At 57.5% G+C, this 14,721-nt stretch overlaps 1 protein-coding gene across 1 annotated transcript; it reads left to right on the top strand.

Annotated features, from left to right (window-relative positions):
• Positions 1 to 511: 511 nt before the first annotated feature.
• METTL22 (methyltransferase 22, Kin17 lysine) lies at positions 512 to 13,492 on the top strand (the record flags this gene model as incomplete). The annotated part of the gene is made up of 10 exons (XM_080702849.1): positions 512 to 617; positions 2,945 to 3,304; positions 5,231 to 5,271; positions 5,352 to 5,496; positions 7,884 to 7,955; positions 9,158 to 9,211; positions 10,075 to 10,155; positions 10,362 to 10,464; positions 11,892 to 12,060; positions 13,457 to 13,492. The coding sequence occupies 10 exons, from the start codon at positions 512 to 514 to the stop codon at positions 13,490 to 13,492; spliced, it is 1,167 nt and encodes a 388-aa protein (XP_080558975.1).
• Between the last annotated feature and the right edge of the window lie 1,229 nt (positions 13,493 to 14,721).

Here is a 14,721-nt window from a genome sequence, read left to right as displayed (position 1 = left end):
TTCCATCCCTAGTACCACAAATTAAGTAAATAAACAAATAGATGTTGTAAGGCTGGGGATCTGACTTGGAGGTAGAATGCCCCAGGGTTTCATCCCTAGTACCACAAAATAATTAAATAAATAAATAAATGTAAAATAGGGCTGGGATGTAATTTGATAGAATGCCCCTGGGTTCCATCCCCAGTGTCACCAAATAAATGAATAGAAACTCAGACTCCTTGCTGTAAGGAAAAGGTTACTATGACAATGGATACAGCTCAAACAGAATAACAGGCAATGCTAACTGGGTTCTTTTCTCCTGCCCAAGGCTCTCAACTTTCTCCTTAGGAAAAACTACAAGGGAATTGGAAGAGAAAGCGCTTTCTCCCGGGCGATGCGAAGCCACCGGCCACCTTGGTGGTCCTGTCTACACTGCTGTCTACACTGCTGCCCTCAGGGAGCTGAGGACCGGTCCTCGCCTCTCGGGTGTTCCTGTCTCAGGAATTACGCGTAGCTGTAGTGTGGCCCGGCCATGGATGAGGTCACCTTCAAGAGCGACACCGTGCTGTCAGATGTCCACCTCTACACCCCCAACCACAGGCACCTCATGGTGCGGCTCAACGGCGTGGGGCAGCCCGGTAAGCACCCCGTGGGCCCCATTTGCTTCTCTTCCCTCATCTTTTGGGGAAGCGATCAGAGGACTGGATGGCCTGACCGTCCTCACACTGCCAGGTGCCTTGGTGTGCTGGGCACACGGGTGTGCCATCCTGGGCACCGCCTGGGTGCCAGCCCCAGGAATGCAGAAGCGGGCGAGATGCAGCAAACCCACAGTCCCCAGAGGGAGTCCCCCACTCCCCAGTCCAGCCACCCCCTTCCCGTGCTTTGAGTCCTCCAGCTGGGCCCCTGCCCCACCTAGCCTCCCCCACTCAGCACCCAGCAGCCAAGAGGCTCTTTTGACAGCGGAACTACATCCCAGCACTCCCCGGGCTCAGACTCCCCAGTGCTTCCCAGTGTTCTCAGGGTAACAGCAGGCTCCACTGCTCTGATCTGCGCGCTCCCCTCCATCCTCACCCTCCCTCCACAGCTCTGTGGCCACGCTCCACTCCTTCAAACACTGCACTGCACCTGCTTCACTCCTTCCAGCCCCGCAGGCCTCAGGCAGAGCCCCCACACCCCGCGTCCCTCCCTGTCCCTGTTTATTGCTTGGTGTGAATACTCACAGCCCCTTTCCCTCCTGTCCCAGCGGGATGGCACATTACGCCAGGGGCGGGTCACACCTGGCCACAGCTTGTGTTTGAAGGGAGCTCCTTTGGAAAGCCACCAAGCCCACTTGAGTACGTGTTTGGGTGGCTGCCATGACAGGGTGGGGTCACTGCAGTAGAGACCGCTAGGCCCACATAGCTTGCTCCCTCGGCCTTTTTTACTTTTTATTTCAAAACAGGATCTCAGTAAGGTGCTAAGACTGGCCTCAGACTGTGATCCTCCTGCTTCAGCCTCCCGAGTTCTGAGGTTATAGGTGTGAACCACCACACCGAGCTCTTAAAATATTTACTACTTAACCTGTTGAGGGATTAAGTTTCCTCACTCCCATATTACATGCTTGTCATATTTGTCACATGCAAAAAAAAAAAAAAAGTTTTACTGTATCCATGGACACTAACTTACAATCTGTAACTGTCCTGTTTGCTTGTTTACTGTTTTGTTTGTGTGTGTGTGGTACTGGGGGTGAACTCAGGGACTTTCTACCTCCAGGCTACACTCCCAGACGTATTTTAGACTTTATCTGGAAACAGGGTCTCACTAAGTTGCTGAGAGCCTCACTCAGTAGCTGAGGCTGGCTCTGAACCTGTGCCATCCTCCTGAGATTACAAGCGTGCGCCACCTCGCCTGGCTTGTTTACTGTTTTACCACCACCACCCCTAAGATACCGCCCTCGGCTTTGTATCCCTAGCACCTGTCCTGGTACCCGGCACACAGCGTTAGTGGGTATTAGAGGAATGGGCGAGTGCTCCAAAGCGTGGCATAAGCGCAGGATGTGCTGGAGCCTGAGCTAAGTCCTAAACCCTGGAGAGGACCTACCCGTCCAAGTGCAGGACCGGCCTTCGGGAAGAGGGGACAGAGGCCACAGTGCCATGGGCCTGCCTTGGTGTCCACAGTCACCATTCCCCAGGAGACAGGCGGGAGAGCTGCGAGCGCCCTCTGGTGTAAGGCGAGGGGGGAGGGAGAGGGCTTGACATTGACACAAGCAAGCACCCTAACCAGGGACTTGCCGGCCACCTGCTCTGAAGTCCCCGCCCCGCCTCCAGCCCCCTCTTCTGTGCACTCTTACTGACACCTGTGCCCAGGTGAGGGACCTTCATGTGCTCATCCTGCGGGCCAGTCGCATTTGAATGTTGCCTTGGTCAGCTGGCTCGGCTGCTAAGCCTCAGCTCCCATGTTTTTAGGATGGAGCTCTTGTCTCTTTTGCAGGTGTGTGTGTGTGTGTGTGTGTGTGTGTGTGTGTGTGTGTGTGTTTGCGGTACTGGGAATTGAAGCCAGGGGCATTCTACCTCTGAGCTACACCCCCAGCCCTGTTTTAAGTTGCCGAGGGTTTCACTGAGTTGCTGAGGCTGGCCTTGAACCTGCCATGCTCCTGTCTCAGCCTCTCAAGTCCTGGGGTTACTTGCCCAGCTGTTCTGCTTTCTTCAGAGCCGCTGTGAGGATTAAAGGAGGTGGGGTGGCCCGGGGCCCCGCATCGGAGGTGCTCACAGAGCAGAGGCTGCGCTGGGCAGCTCCAGCTGCTCCGGTGGCCCCAGCCGGGGGCCGCTGCAGTCCCAAGGGGCCTTGTCTGCCGTGTGTGTCTTTTCTATTCTGTGTCTCCACCCGGCCTTTAAGAATCTCTCCAGCTGGTCACACATTTCTCCCAGAAGGTGGGGCCAAAGACGCCCAGGAATGTTCTCACCCTGAGCTTCATCTCGCCTCACAGTTTTCCTGTCCCAGTTCAAGCTTCTGTGGAGTCGAGACTCTTGGACAGAGCCGGGGGCTGCGGGTGGCCGTCACAGAGGTGCTCAGACACGGGAGACCCCTCGTGCGCAATCAGGCAGCGTGGGGCCCCCTCCCGGGAGTGGCCACCAGCCTGAAGACTCGTCCCTCCAGGAAGGGGCAGGAGCTCGGCTGGACGAAGATGGAGACCTGGACGTGGTGAGGAGGCCACGGGCCACCTCCGATCCTGACCCCACAGAGCCTGGGAGAGACAAGGTACACCCCATGATTCTAGCACAGGAAGAGGACAACGCCTTGGGTGAAGAAGCCCAGGAGAGCTGCCCCCACGACGTCATCAGGATAGGTAAGTAGGGCTCTGGCCCTCCTGCCCTCAAGGCTGCCGCGCAGTGCCAGCCAGGGCACAGGACCGCTCTGTGGGTTGACTGCGTGTCTGGCCCAGGCCAGGGCGTTCTAGGAAAGTGGGGTCAGAGCCAGCTCCAGTGAAGCTGGGGAGCGGGCAGTGCCTCTTCACTAGCAGAATGCCTACAGGACATGGGTCAGTCCTGGGGCTCCCCCGTGGCCCCCAGCACAGGGCCGATGACTGCCCACCAGGCGGAGTGTGTCGTGCCCCACAGCTTCAGCTCACCCCAGCATCTGCCCCGGGCCCTCGCTCAGGCTCAGGCCCCCTGCTGGCCTCGCGGTGCTGCCTCCGTCCTGGGCGCCTGCCGCCTGCAGGTGCTTTCTTAGCACGTTCCTAACTATTGTGCGCTCCCGGCTGAGCGTCTCGTCCAGGGAGCCTCGCTGGGGCTCTGACTCAGCGGGCTGGGAGTGGGGCAGGGCAGGGCTTGTAGAAGACCTTGGCCAGACTGGGCTGGCGCCAGGGACCAGGAGATGGAGAGGGACGTTGATCCACAGCTAATCTGGTATGGGTCGGGCATGGACAGGGAGCTGGAGTACAGTGGAGGAGCACAGCCGCCGGGGGCTGGCGAGTGGATTTCCGTCCTGGATTCCAACCACATGGCTACACGTCAGGCCAGAGCACTCCCTTCCAATCCTTCTAACGAGGGTCGTTTATGGAAAGGGGCCCCCAGACCTCGCTCTCAGACCCAAGATGCTGGGAGACAGTGCACAGGTTGCTTCACATTCAGAGCTCAGATTCTAAGTCCACCTGTAGGGCAGAAACCTATGGTCAGTCGTATTCTGGAAAAGCCTCCAGAGCAGCAGTCCAGGGCCCTGGAGGACCCCGCACAGCCTTGGTCACCTGGCTTGTGTCCAGGGTGCTTGGCTGTTTCAACACAGCAGCCCCTGGGCACAGTGAGAGGCTCACACTGAGAGCTTGTGGGGGAGCAAAAAGGCCAGGGAACACAGGCCCCCGGGGAGCGGGAGGCCGCCCTCCCACAGCTGCCCTTGCTCCTTTCCCCTCTTGCCTGCGTGAAGGTGTGCTGTGGGCCTGTGCGCTGGCTGAGCAGCGGACGCCACCCCGGAGCTGTGAGCAGCTTCACCCACCCCTCAGGCCTGCTCTGACGCCAGAGCGAGCTCTGAGCGCAGCACAGCGCAGACGCCGTGTCCTTCCTCTCTCTCCCGGGTCACACTCGCCCTGCACCCTGGCACCAGAACTTGCCCAAATATATTTTGTACTTGGGAATACTCATACTGCCTATCATATTTGTCTTCAGCTTTTTTAAAAGGATAGAAACTCAAACTTATTTTGTGTAAGAAAGCATTTTGGGATGAGGTGTGATCATCATTATTATCATTATTATTTTTATTGGTGCATTGTAGACATGCATCTTAATGGAATACAAGATGGTAGAGGCATACATGCACACATAATAGCATCATTATTATCATTGTTGGTGTGGTCGTGGGGGTTGAGCCCAGGGGCATTCTGCCTCCAACCTACACCCTCCGGCCTTTTTTTTTTTTAATTTCTGAAACAGGGTCTCGTGAAGTTGCTGAGGCTGGGCTGGAACCTGTGACCCTCCTGCCTCAACCTCCCGAGTACTGGCTTGTACCACCTGCCTGGCTTGACTATTATCATTTATATTAGCATATAAATGTCTTGCAGTTTAAGATTGCAGTTGCTGGGCATACAGTGTCGGGGGTCCCTGTGTGACTAGGCCGGGTCAAGACCTCGGCCAGGGCAGGGTCACGGGCGAGCCCTGCCTGCAGCGTGGCCCGGGCTTCTGCATCTCCCTACCGCCGTGTGCAACGTGGCCGATCGCTGTGCACCCCCACCCCTCAGCCGTTTTCACAGTGGCCATTTCTCTTTTGGTCCTGTTCCATCCAGAGCACACCATGGCCACCCCCCTGGAGGACGTTGGCAAGCAGGTGGGTAGCCGTCCACGCCGTGCGGTCCCGAGCGTCTCTCTGGAGCCCCGTCACTGGCCTCTTCGTCCTGTCCCCTGCAGGTGTGGCGGGGCGCCCTGCTCCTGGCAGACTACATCCTCTTCCGGCGGGACCTCTTCCAAGGCCGCACCGTGCTGGAGCTTGGGGCGGGCACGGGGCTCGCCAGCATCGTGGCAGCCACTGTGGCACGGACGGTGTATTGTACAGGTACCGATGATACTGTGGCCAGGTGAAGGGCGGTGCTCGCGTGATCAGAGCCCATGGAGAAAGGAGGCAGAGGTGCAAGAACAGGCTGGTGGCTGCCGTTGATTTCGCCATACTGTCCCCGGCCCCTCCTCCCTCCGCTTTTTCTCAAGGTCAGAATGACCCAGCAACACCCAGTCGGAGCCACAGTGCCGCCCAGCAGGCACCAGATGGTTGGGTGTCTGGTGCCCTCTCTCTGTTACACCCAAGAAAGAATAAACATCTTGGAGACCAGGAAGATCGTCCCTTTCATGAGGCCTTAAAAACAAGCTTACCATTTGTTCCAGATCGTAGACATCTTACCTATTCTTGGGGATGATCGTAAAACAAATAAAAATTGCTCATAATTTTACAAACCCCAGACTCATCCAACAACATGTTTGTGCAGTGCCTGCATACGCCCAGCAGTTGGAGATGCAGGAGATCTCTCAGTGAGGGAGCAGCCAACTCACTGTCCTCGGGACCTCACACTTTAGACTCTGTGTGTGTGTAGCACTGGGAATTGAGCCCACGGGCATGCTGCCTTCGAGCTACACCCCCAAACCTATTTTATTTTATTTGGAAACAAAGTCTTGCTCGGTTGATGAGAGTCTCACTACATTTTTTTTTTGTGTGTGTATGGTACTGGGGATGGAACCCAGGGGCTTTTCTACCTCCGGGCTATACTCCCAGACCTATTTTATACTTTATTTGGAAACAGGGTCTCACTAAGTTGCTGAGAGCCTCACTAAGTAGCTGAGGCTGGCTTCGAACCTGTGTAATCCTCCTGTCTCAGCCTCCCAAGCTCTGGGATTATAAGCGTGCGCCACCACACCTGGCTGCGTCTCACTACTTTCTGAGGCTGTCCTCCAGCCTGCGATCTTCCTGTTTCAGCCTCCCAAGTGCTGGGATTACAGGTGTGCGCCCCCATGCCTGGCTATAGACTCTGTTTTAACAGTTCATATGTATGTTTTTATAGTGCTTTTCCTTTTGATAGTTTGTACAAACTTGCAAAGAATTCTTTCTTCTTTATATATAGTAGTCTATCCCACCAAAATTTCTAAATTGTTAGGAGCATTTTCCCACATCACTAAAGAATATTCTAAATATGATTTTTGGTAACCTGGTAACCTTTAGTCTTTTTTAACCCTTGCGTTGCTGAGCACTCGAGCTTTCCGTGTCTCCTGAGTTTGTCGGTCGCACTGTGCTAGAACGCCTTTGTGCACTATCGTCTGATAATCCTTGGACCAGGCTCCTAGGAGTGGGCACAGTTGTCCCGAGCTTTTGCTCCATAGTGCCAACTGATTTTTAATTTTTTATTTTGAAATCATGTTAAACTTGTCCAGAAGTCACTAAAATAACCTGGAAAGTGCCACTGCCCTTCACGCAGCTTCCGCCACTGATAACATCTCACACACCATGGTGCGGCAACCTGGAGCAGTAGCTGGCGTGGGTGAGGGGAATCCGGCCGTGCCGGGGCGTGTTAGGAAGAGCGCGCCAGGCTAGACAGGGGCAGCATTCTCAGAGATGAGCGTCCTTGCTCTAGTCAAGTCTTCAATACCTGCTAGGCGTGTGCAAGGGCCTGGGCTCCCTCCCCAGTGCTGAGATTTTAAAAATAAAAGCCGCTGAAGCAGCCATGTGCCATGAGGGTCCCGCCAGCAGTGTCCTGGGGAAGGGTGAAGTGTGTGCCTTTGGGGAGCAGCTCCCCTCCCGAGCTCTGTGTGATCCCTGGGTGTTTGTGGGGAGGAAGTCCTCACCCTCAATACTGCCTGCATCCCCACTAATCATACCCATCACCCCTCTTGCTCCGTCAGTTTTCTGGGGTATAAAGAGTGAGCTTAAATTTGGAGTCAGAGCAGGGCTTGGTGGTGCATTCTTGTTATCCCAGTACTTGGGAGGCTGAGACAGGAGGATCGCAGGTTTATAGCCAGCCTCAGCCACTTAGTGAGCCCCTCTGCAACTTAGTGGGACCTTGTTCCCAAATAAAGAATAAAAAATAGGGCAGAGGGTGTAGCTCAGAGGTAGAATGCCCCTAGGTTTCAGTCCCCATTTCTGCAAAATTTGGAGTCAGCCTGGGTTTGGGTCCCATGTCTTGCTCCCACTGGTTGTGTGATCTGCTCACATCACACAGTCTGTGATGTGCGATGCTGATACCAACTCCCCCAGTGGCGAGAAACAGGAAAGGAGAGCACCATGCTTGCATCCTGGGCTCCAGGTTTGTTGAGCGCCCTCCCCTCCTGGGCTGCATGCAGAGCTGTCCCCACCAGGGTACACCGTTGGCTGCAGTCCCAGGCGCAGGTATTGGTCCACAGGAGAGGTGCTGCTCCACTCTCCGGGCCATGTCCTCACAGCCTGCATGTCTGTCCTTGCAGATGTTGGCGCAGACCTCCTGACTATGTGCCAGCGAAACATTGCCCTCAACAGCCATCTGGCCACCGCTGGAGGTGAGACCCAGCACAAGGGAGGTGTCTCAGCTGCAGACAGGAAAGAGCGGGGGTCGATCGCCCTGTGCCCCTCCACGCCGGGCGCATGGGGAGCAGGTGCCCTGGCTCCGTGTAGTTTCGAGCAGAGATGATGGATCCTTAGACACTGCCTCTTTCCCACATACTGCCACATCCTCCTGCGCCCTCCTCTAGCCTGAATGTCAGCACTGGCCTCCCAGCTCCTTGTCTGAGCTGTCCATGCAGTCCTCCATGCCGCATCCAGAACCACCTTCCCGCATTGCCCGCTTGATACCTCTGCCCCAATGAAAACCCTGCAGGGATCCTAGCCACCGGGGACAGGCCAAGCTTCTGGCCGTGCTGGCTCGGGAAGCCACACCTCCTCTGCTGACAGCACTCTGCCAGGCTGTCCCCACCCACCTCTGCCTGACCGGCCAGTCCCTGTGCAGCCTGCAGGAGTGCGCTCACCTGCCCACGTGGACCTTCTCCCCAAGCAGCCTGCACAGCTTTTCCAGACGCAGATCCATCCCACAGCTTTGGGTCTATCGCAGATTGCCATCGCTGTCCACATTGAGACACCCTCCTCAGGGTCTGCCCCTGCCCCGGGCCCCTCCTCTCCAGCACCCTGGCCTCCTTGGGGTCCCCTCCAGGCTCACTGGCAGCTCCTTCTCCCTCACTGCTCGGCAGCCCCTCCTCACTCACGCTCGGGTCTCCAAACAGGCAGGCTCTGGTGACAGCATTCCGACGACACTGCCATGAACCCGTCTGAGTGGTCGCCATGGCTGGATGCCCAGGGTGCGGGAGGAGCTGCAGGCTCCTGTTGAGGCTCGCTCCCTCACTGACACCCCCTCCGCCTGCCTGGGCTCCATGTCACATGGCCCTGACCTACAAGTCTTTAGTTGTCTGTCAACCTGCCAGTCTCCTGCAGTGGCCGGCCCCCAAGACGGGCCAGGACTTGTAAACTTTTCCTTTTCTAGTGCCTGGTTCAGTTGCCGGCACTTAACACTCAGAGACTGCAGGGGTTTGGGAGGGAGGGAGAAAGAACGGCTGGATGGGATATGGATGGGTTGAGGGGGGAAGACGCGTCGAGGGTGGGTGATAAGTGGTTAGGAGGTTGGATGGGTGGATATTGGTGTATGCTGCAAACATTTGTTTATTCCTGATCCTGTGTACAGGTAAGAATTCCATTTGTTTTCATTTTACAGGTGGTGTCGTTAAGGTCAAAGAGCTAGACTGGCTACAGGATGATCTCTGCACAGGTGTGTCTTCCTTGGCCCCCTCTGACTGGTTCCTCTGTGGTACCGCAGGCCTGGGCTCTGTGGCCCCAGCTGAACAGCAGCCCCCCCCCCCAGCTCAGGATCCGCTCCATCAGCCACCAGGCGGCAGCTGTCGTTTTCTGAGCACCAGCCACGTGTTGGGTCCCTTCTGTTCATATCCTTGTCCAGACTCCTCAGTGTCACCGTGTGGTGGGCATGAATATCCCCAAGTGCAAATGGAAACCAGCACTCGGAGATCAGTGCCTGGCCGGGCCACGCGGCTGGCACTTGGCAGGGTCGGGGTGTGACCCCAGGGCTGTAAGGCTCCTGGGCACAGACCACTTCCCAGCAAGTGATGGGGCTCCAGGAAACCCACTGGGTAGGGGAGCGTCCTAAATTTCATCCAACTGCTTCAGACCTGGGTGTGAGCTCTGTTTATAGCCATCTTTCCTTTCCCTGTCAGAGGTCACTGGCGGGTGGGGAACCCTGGTGGAGTACCTGTCACCCACCAGTCCAGTGCACGCCGCAGGTCCTTCGACTTCCCAGGAGTCCTGAGAGGGCAGTGTCATTCGGCCCTCTCTGTGTCTGCAAAAAGTGAAACCCAGAGAGATGTGGCAGATTTCTTAGAGATCCCTGGACAGTGGTGTAAATCATGATGGAACAGGGCTGTTGGCCAAGGCAGCAGTGTGATCCTTCTGTCTTCACAGTGGGGCTCTCCCCATGGTCAGCCGAGGCCCTGAGCCAGGCCCTGGTATGCAGGTCTGCCCAGCGCTGCTAACTGCACTGAGCTACCTCAACCCTGCCCATTGTCCTGAAGCCAGCAGAGATAGGAATGAACCACAGGTCCTCTTCTTTTTCTCTGGTAGACCCTGAGGTCCCCTTTAGCTGGTCGGAAGGAGACATCTCAGATCTGTACGATCACACCACCGTGCTATTTGCAGCTGAAGGTGAGCACAATCGCCGTCATACATGTCCCCTGCAAAGCATAGTTTCCCCTCGCCTCCACTGAGATCCTTGGGTTGAGAAGCATTTTTCAGAATGTTCTGCCACACCCATCTGTCTGTGGTGATGAGGACCCCCTCAGCTGTCTCCTTGGTCCCCTTGAGAGGCTGCTCTGGGACTTGCATGTTCTACAACACCCTTCTCTACACAGTGTTCTATGACGAAGACTTGACCGATGCCCTGTTTAAGACGCTGTCCCGCCTTGCTCACAGGCTGAAGAATGCCTGCACTGCCATCCTGTCAGTGGAGAAGAGGTGAGCTCTGTGCTGACCACATCCTTGCCCAACTGCGCCACCATTTACCTCATACCTGCTGCCATTTACCGAGCACCTGCTGTGTGCGGCCCAGGCTGGTCTTTCTGCACATCAACTTAGTTCACATAAAGTCCCTGTGTGGGTACACCCGCGCTGTCTGCACATGTAGAGAGGAAGGCTGAGACATACAGAGGGACTTTCCAGGCTACAGCCAGGTGGTGACAGGCGAAGACCGGAGGCTGCCCAGGGCTGTCACTCTAGCCGCGGCACACCTGTCACCTCCCAGGTGCCGAGGCCATCATCGGCTGCCGTTAGCATTGTGTGCATTTGTTACTATGACAAAAAGAGCACTCTGTGTCCCTGCGTCTCTACCAGAACCCCAAGCAAAAGGCCCAGTGGCTGATCATGAACATAGGAGGGCCACGGTCTCTGACAAGGAGCACCATTTCATGTGTTAACCCTGTGCCTCCTGCTGGGGCTGCCTACCAAATACCGCCTGGCCTTGGGGTCACCCCTTCACTGGAGTTTCGCTCAAAACTACGCTCTGGCACATTCATGACAACACTGTTCACACCGAGTCTAGACCCATCAGCCCCAGCACCGCACTCGCGTTTGGATCATAATGTTATAGACTGTGCAGGGAAACCTCGAGCAGCCTGGAAATGCTGAGCCCGGTGGAAATCGTTAGCTCTGTCTCGGGTGAACGGCATCAGCTCGCGGTGCACCTGACATCCTGCAGAGAAATGCCCTGACTGGCATTTGCTTGTTGGGTGCCGTTTTGAGGAGGGCCTCAGAGCAGGGGTGACGAGCGGCCAGGAGCTGCCGGGCTGAAGCTGTGATGGATCCACGCTAGCTTTTTAAACTGCCCGTGCTCCTATGGCATATTTATGAGTTTTCGTAATGAATTTGAGGAAGACAGGAAGAGCATGAATTGCAAGGCAGATGATCCTGCAGAGTCTGGTGTTGAAAGGTACAAATGGCAAGGTGGACTCAGCTCTCTCCTCTGCCCCTTCATCTCTGCAACCTGCCAGCTTCCTGTTACTGCCATGGCCTCCGCTGGGCTCTGCACCTCCCTGCCGTGGCCTCTCCATCATCCCACAGAGCGCCCACTTGGACTCTGCCGGCGCAGCTCTGCAGAGGTCTGGGCAGTAACTCTGCCCTGCCCCAGTCTGCAGCTCCGCGAGGCAGGGACTCTGTCTTGCATGACTTGGGCTTGCTAGGCCTCCATTTCTCCATCTGTGAAATGGAGCCGATAACCATTTCCACGTCCCAGGCTGTCATATGACCCAGGAGGGAATCTGCGCAAGTGTGTGGCACACAGTAGGCATGGGAGGTGAAAGTCCACCCAGAGGCCACGTCGGTGAGCGGCAGGTGGCGCGCAGCAGGACCCGCGTGACGCGGTGTGTGTTGTGCCGGTTGCTCTGCAGGCTCAACTTCACGCTGCGACACCTGGACGTCACGTGTGAAGCCTACGACCACTTCCGCTCCTCGCTGCGCACGCTGGAGAGACTGACCGACGGCAGGCTGCGCTTCGTGGTGGAGCCGGTCGAGGCCTCCTTCCCGCAGTTCATCGTATACGAGCGCATCCGGCAGCTGGTAGGTCCACCTGTGCACGAGGCTGCTGGCTCCTGGCAGAGCGGGTGTGAACAAACCCTCCATGTGCAGGGCCGCAGCCAGGCCTCCACCAGCAACCTAGCAGCACATTCCTCCTCTGTGGGCAGCCCAGACTCCAGAGCAAGGGGTCACGGGTGGGAGATGGCAGGGCCCCCAGGGGTCGGGCTGCAGGCTCATCTCTGGTTGCTCCTGGCCCAGGCCCAGCGGGGTGCCCTCACGTCCGGCTCTTAGTAATCACCCTACAGTGGTAGCTAACGCCTGCCAAGCACCAGGCCGGGCTCCTTGGTCCACTGGCTTGGTTAACACAGAAACAGCCGACGTGGGTGAGTCATCTCACCAGGAAGCGGCAGAGCAGGGGCTTCATCCTGCAGCCACGCCACTTCCAATCGAGCTTTGAAACCAGCAACTGGGGAACATTTGAAAGGCCAGAATCACCCCTAAATCGCCAAAAGCGGGATTCAAAGGAGTCTCTGTTCTCATTCTCTCTGCCCTTTGGCTGCGGCCTGTCTTCCTCGGGGTCCTTGGGGCTCGGGTCCCGTTCTGGGGAGGACAGGGAGGAGGAGAGAGGGTGGTCTCTCTCACCTTCCCGTTCCTTTTCCCAGGATGCAGGATGCAAGATTGGCCTTGTGTGTTTCCTCTGTGGTGTTCCAGAAAGTTCTTTCCTTCCATTCGTTGCCTTGCCCGCTCTGGGCAGCCTCCCTGCCTCTGTCCCAGTCGGCCTCTACACAGATGGCACACAGGCTGTTCTTGCTCGTAAGGACCCAAGGCTGCCACCAAGAACTTGCTGAGCATGTGTGTGTCCCCGCCAGCTGGTGTTGAGGGGCAATGGCCGGGCGTGGTGGTACACACCTGGAGTCTCAGCACTTGGGAGCCTGCGGCAGGAAGATCCCAGGTTCAGGGCCTCGGCAGTTACGCAACACCCTCAGCAACCCAGTGAGACCCTGCTTCAGAGTAAAAGTCATAAAGGGCTGGGGAGAGCTGGGGTAAAACGCCCTGCTTCCAATCTCCAGCACCCCCAAGAAAGAGCGCCTTACATGACCCAGAAGCGCAGCTCCTAGGGAAGTCCGCAGTCTCAGGACAGAATGGTGAACCCCTCAAAGAGGGAGACCGTGACGACGCGCTCCCTCCCTGGTCCCTTACGACTGTGTGACGCCCTGATGCCCTGCGGCTGACGCTGGGCCTTGTCCACGCAGCCCACCCGCCATGATAGAGTCAGGGGAACAGCCCAGCCTCGGGGGACGGGCGGCCCTGCGCCCGCACAGGCCTCCCTGCCCGTGGCTCCGCAGCGAGTGCTCACCTGCTGCTTTGACTGGCTGTTTCCCCTGATAAACCTGGCACCTCGCTGCACACCTCAGGAGCCGTCCTCTCTCTGTCACAGGAGCTCTGGAAGGTCATCGCAGAACCAACACCTTGACTCGTGGTCTCGGCGAATGTGGCACTTGGACTGTTCTCATAATGTAGCTCTAATAAAACCAAGAACTCAGGCACCGTCACTGCAAAAGCATGGTGAGTGGACCTCAGGCCCCAAGGCGGCTTCCCGGCCTGTCGCTGCCCCATGCAGCCGCCAAGAGGCCAGTGCCCCAGCCAGACGCCCTCAGCTGGCCTCGTGCTGGTCACACAGCCTGGCCTTTGGAGCTGCGTGGCCTGGGGTGGGTTCCACCCACAGGTCGTCCAGCGAGCCTTGCCAGCCCTGTGGGCCTCTGCTGCTCGCAAGTGTCTTCGGTGCCCTCACCACAGTTGCTGCAGCAGCGCCACTGGGCACAAGCGCCGCGTTGCCTTCCAGGCTGCCTGTGCCCCCAGCCACACACCGCCGACCCAGACCGCATGGCAGGCAGTCTGCCTCCTGGGTTCCCCTCCATCCCGGCTCTCCTTCCCTTCCCATGGTCTCCCTCTCCATCCTGCCCTGGCACAGTCTGTGTGCCCCTCTTCCCATCCCCGTCATTCTCCGGTCCCTCTCCATCCTGGCCTGGCACGGTGTGCGTGCCCCTCTTCCCATCCCCGTCATTCTCTGGTCCCTCTCCATCCTGCCCTGGCACAGTCTGTGTGCCCCTCTTCCCATCCCCATCATTCTCCGGTCCCTCTCCATCCTGCCCTGGTACAGTGTGCGTGCCCCTCTTCCCATCCCCGTCATTCTCTGGTCCCTCTCCATCCTGCCCTGGCACAGTCTGTGTGCCCCTCTTCCCATCCCCATCATTCTCCGGTCCCTCTCCATCCTGCCCTGGTACAGTGTGCGTGCCCCTCTTCCCATCCCCATCATTCTCCGGTCCCTCTCCATCCTGCCCTGGCACAGTCTGTGTGCCCCTCTTCCCATCCCCATCATTCTCCGGTCCCTCTCCATCCTGCCCTGGCACAGTCTGTGTGCCCCTCTTCCCATCCCCATCATTCTCCGGTCCCTCTCCATCCTGCCCTGGTACAGTGTGCGTGCCCCTCTTCCCGTTCCTGTCATTCTCTGGGTTTCTCTCCCAGTCTTCCCCCGCTCTCCTCCTCCTCTCCAGTTTGGCCCACCTTCCTGCCACTGCTGGCCTCCTTTCCTCCCTCTCTCCCTCCTTCCCACAGCTCCAGGGCCTAGCACGGCCCCTCCCGACTGCCCCTCGCGCCCAGCTCTCCTCCTGGCTCTCCTGCCCAGCTCTCCTGCCACCCTCG

Source organism: Muscardinus avellanarius (assembly GCF_963383645.1).
Source record: "Muscardinus avellanarius genome assembly, chromosome: 10".
In the NCBI taxonomy this organism is placed as follows: Eukaryota; Metazoa; Chordata; class Mammalia; order Rodentia; family Gliridae; genus Muscardinus; species Muscardinus avellanarius.
The sequence above is the reverse complement of the archived record's forward strand: the minus strand, read 5'-3'. Positions and strand labels throughout refer to the sequence as shown.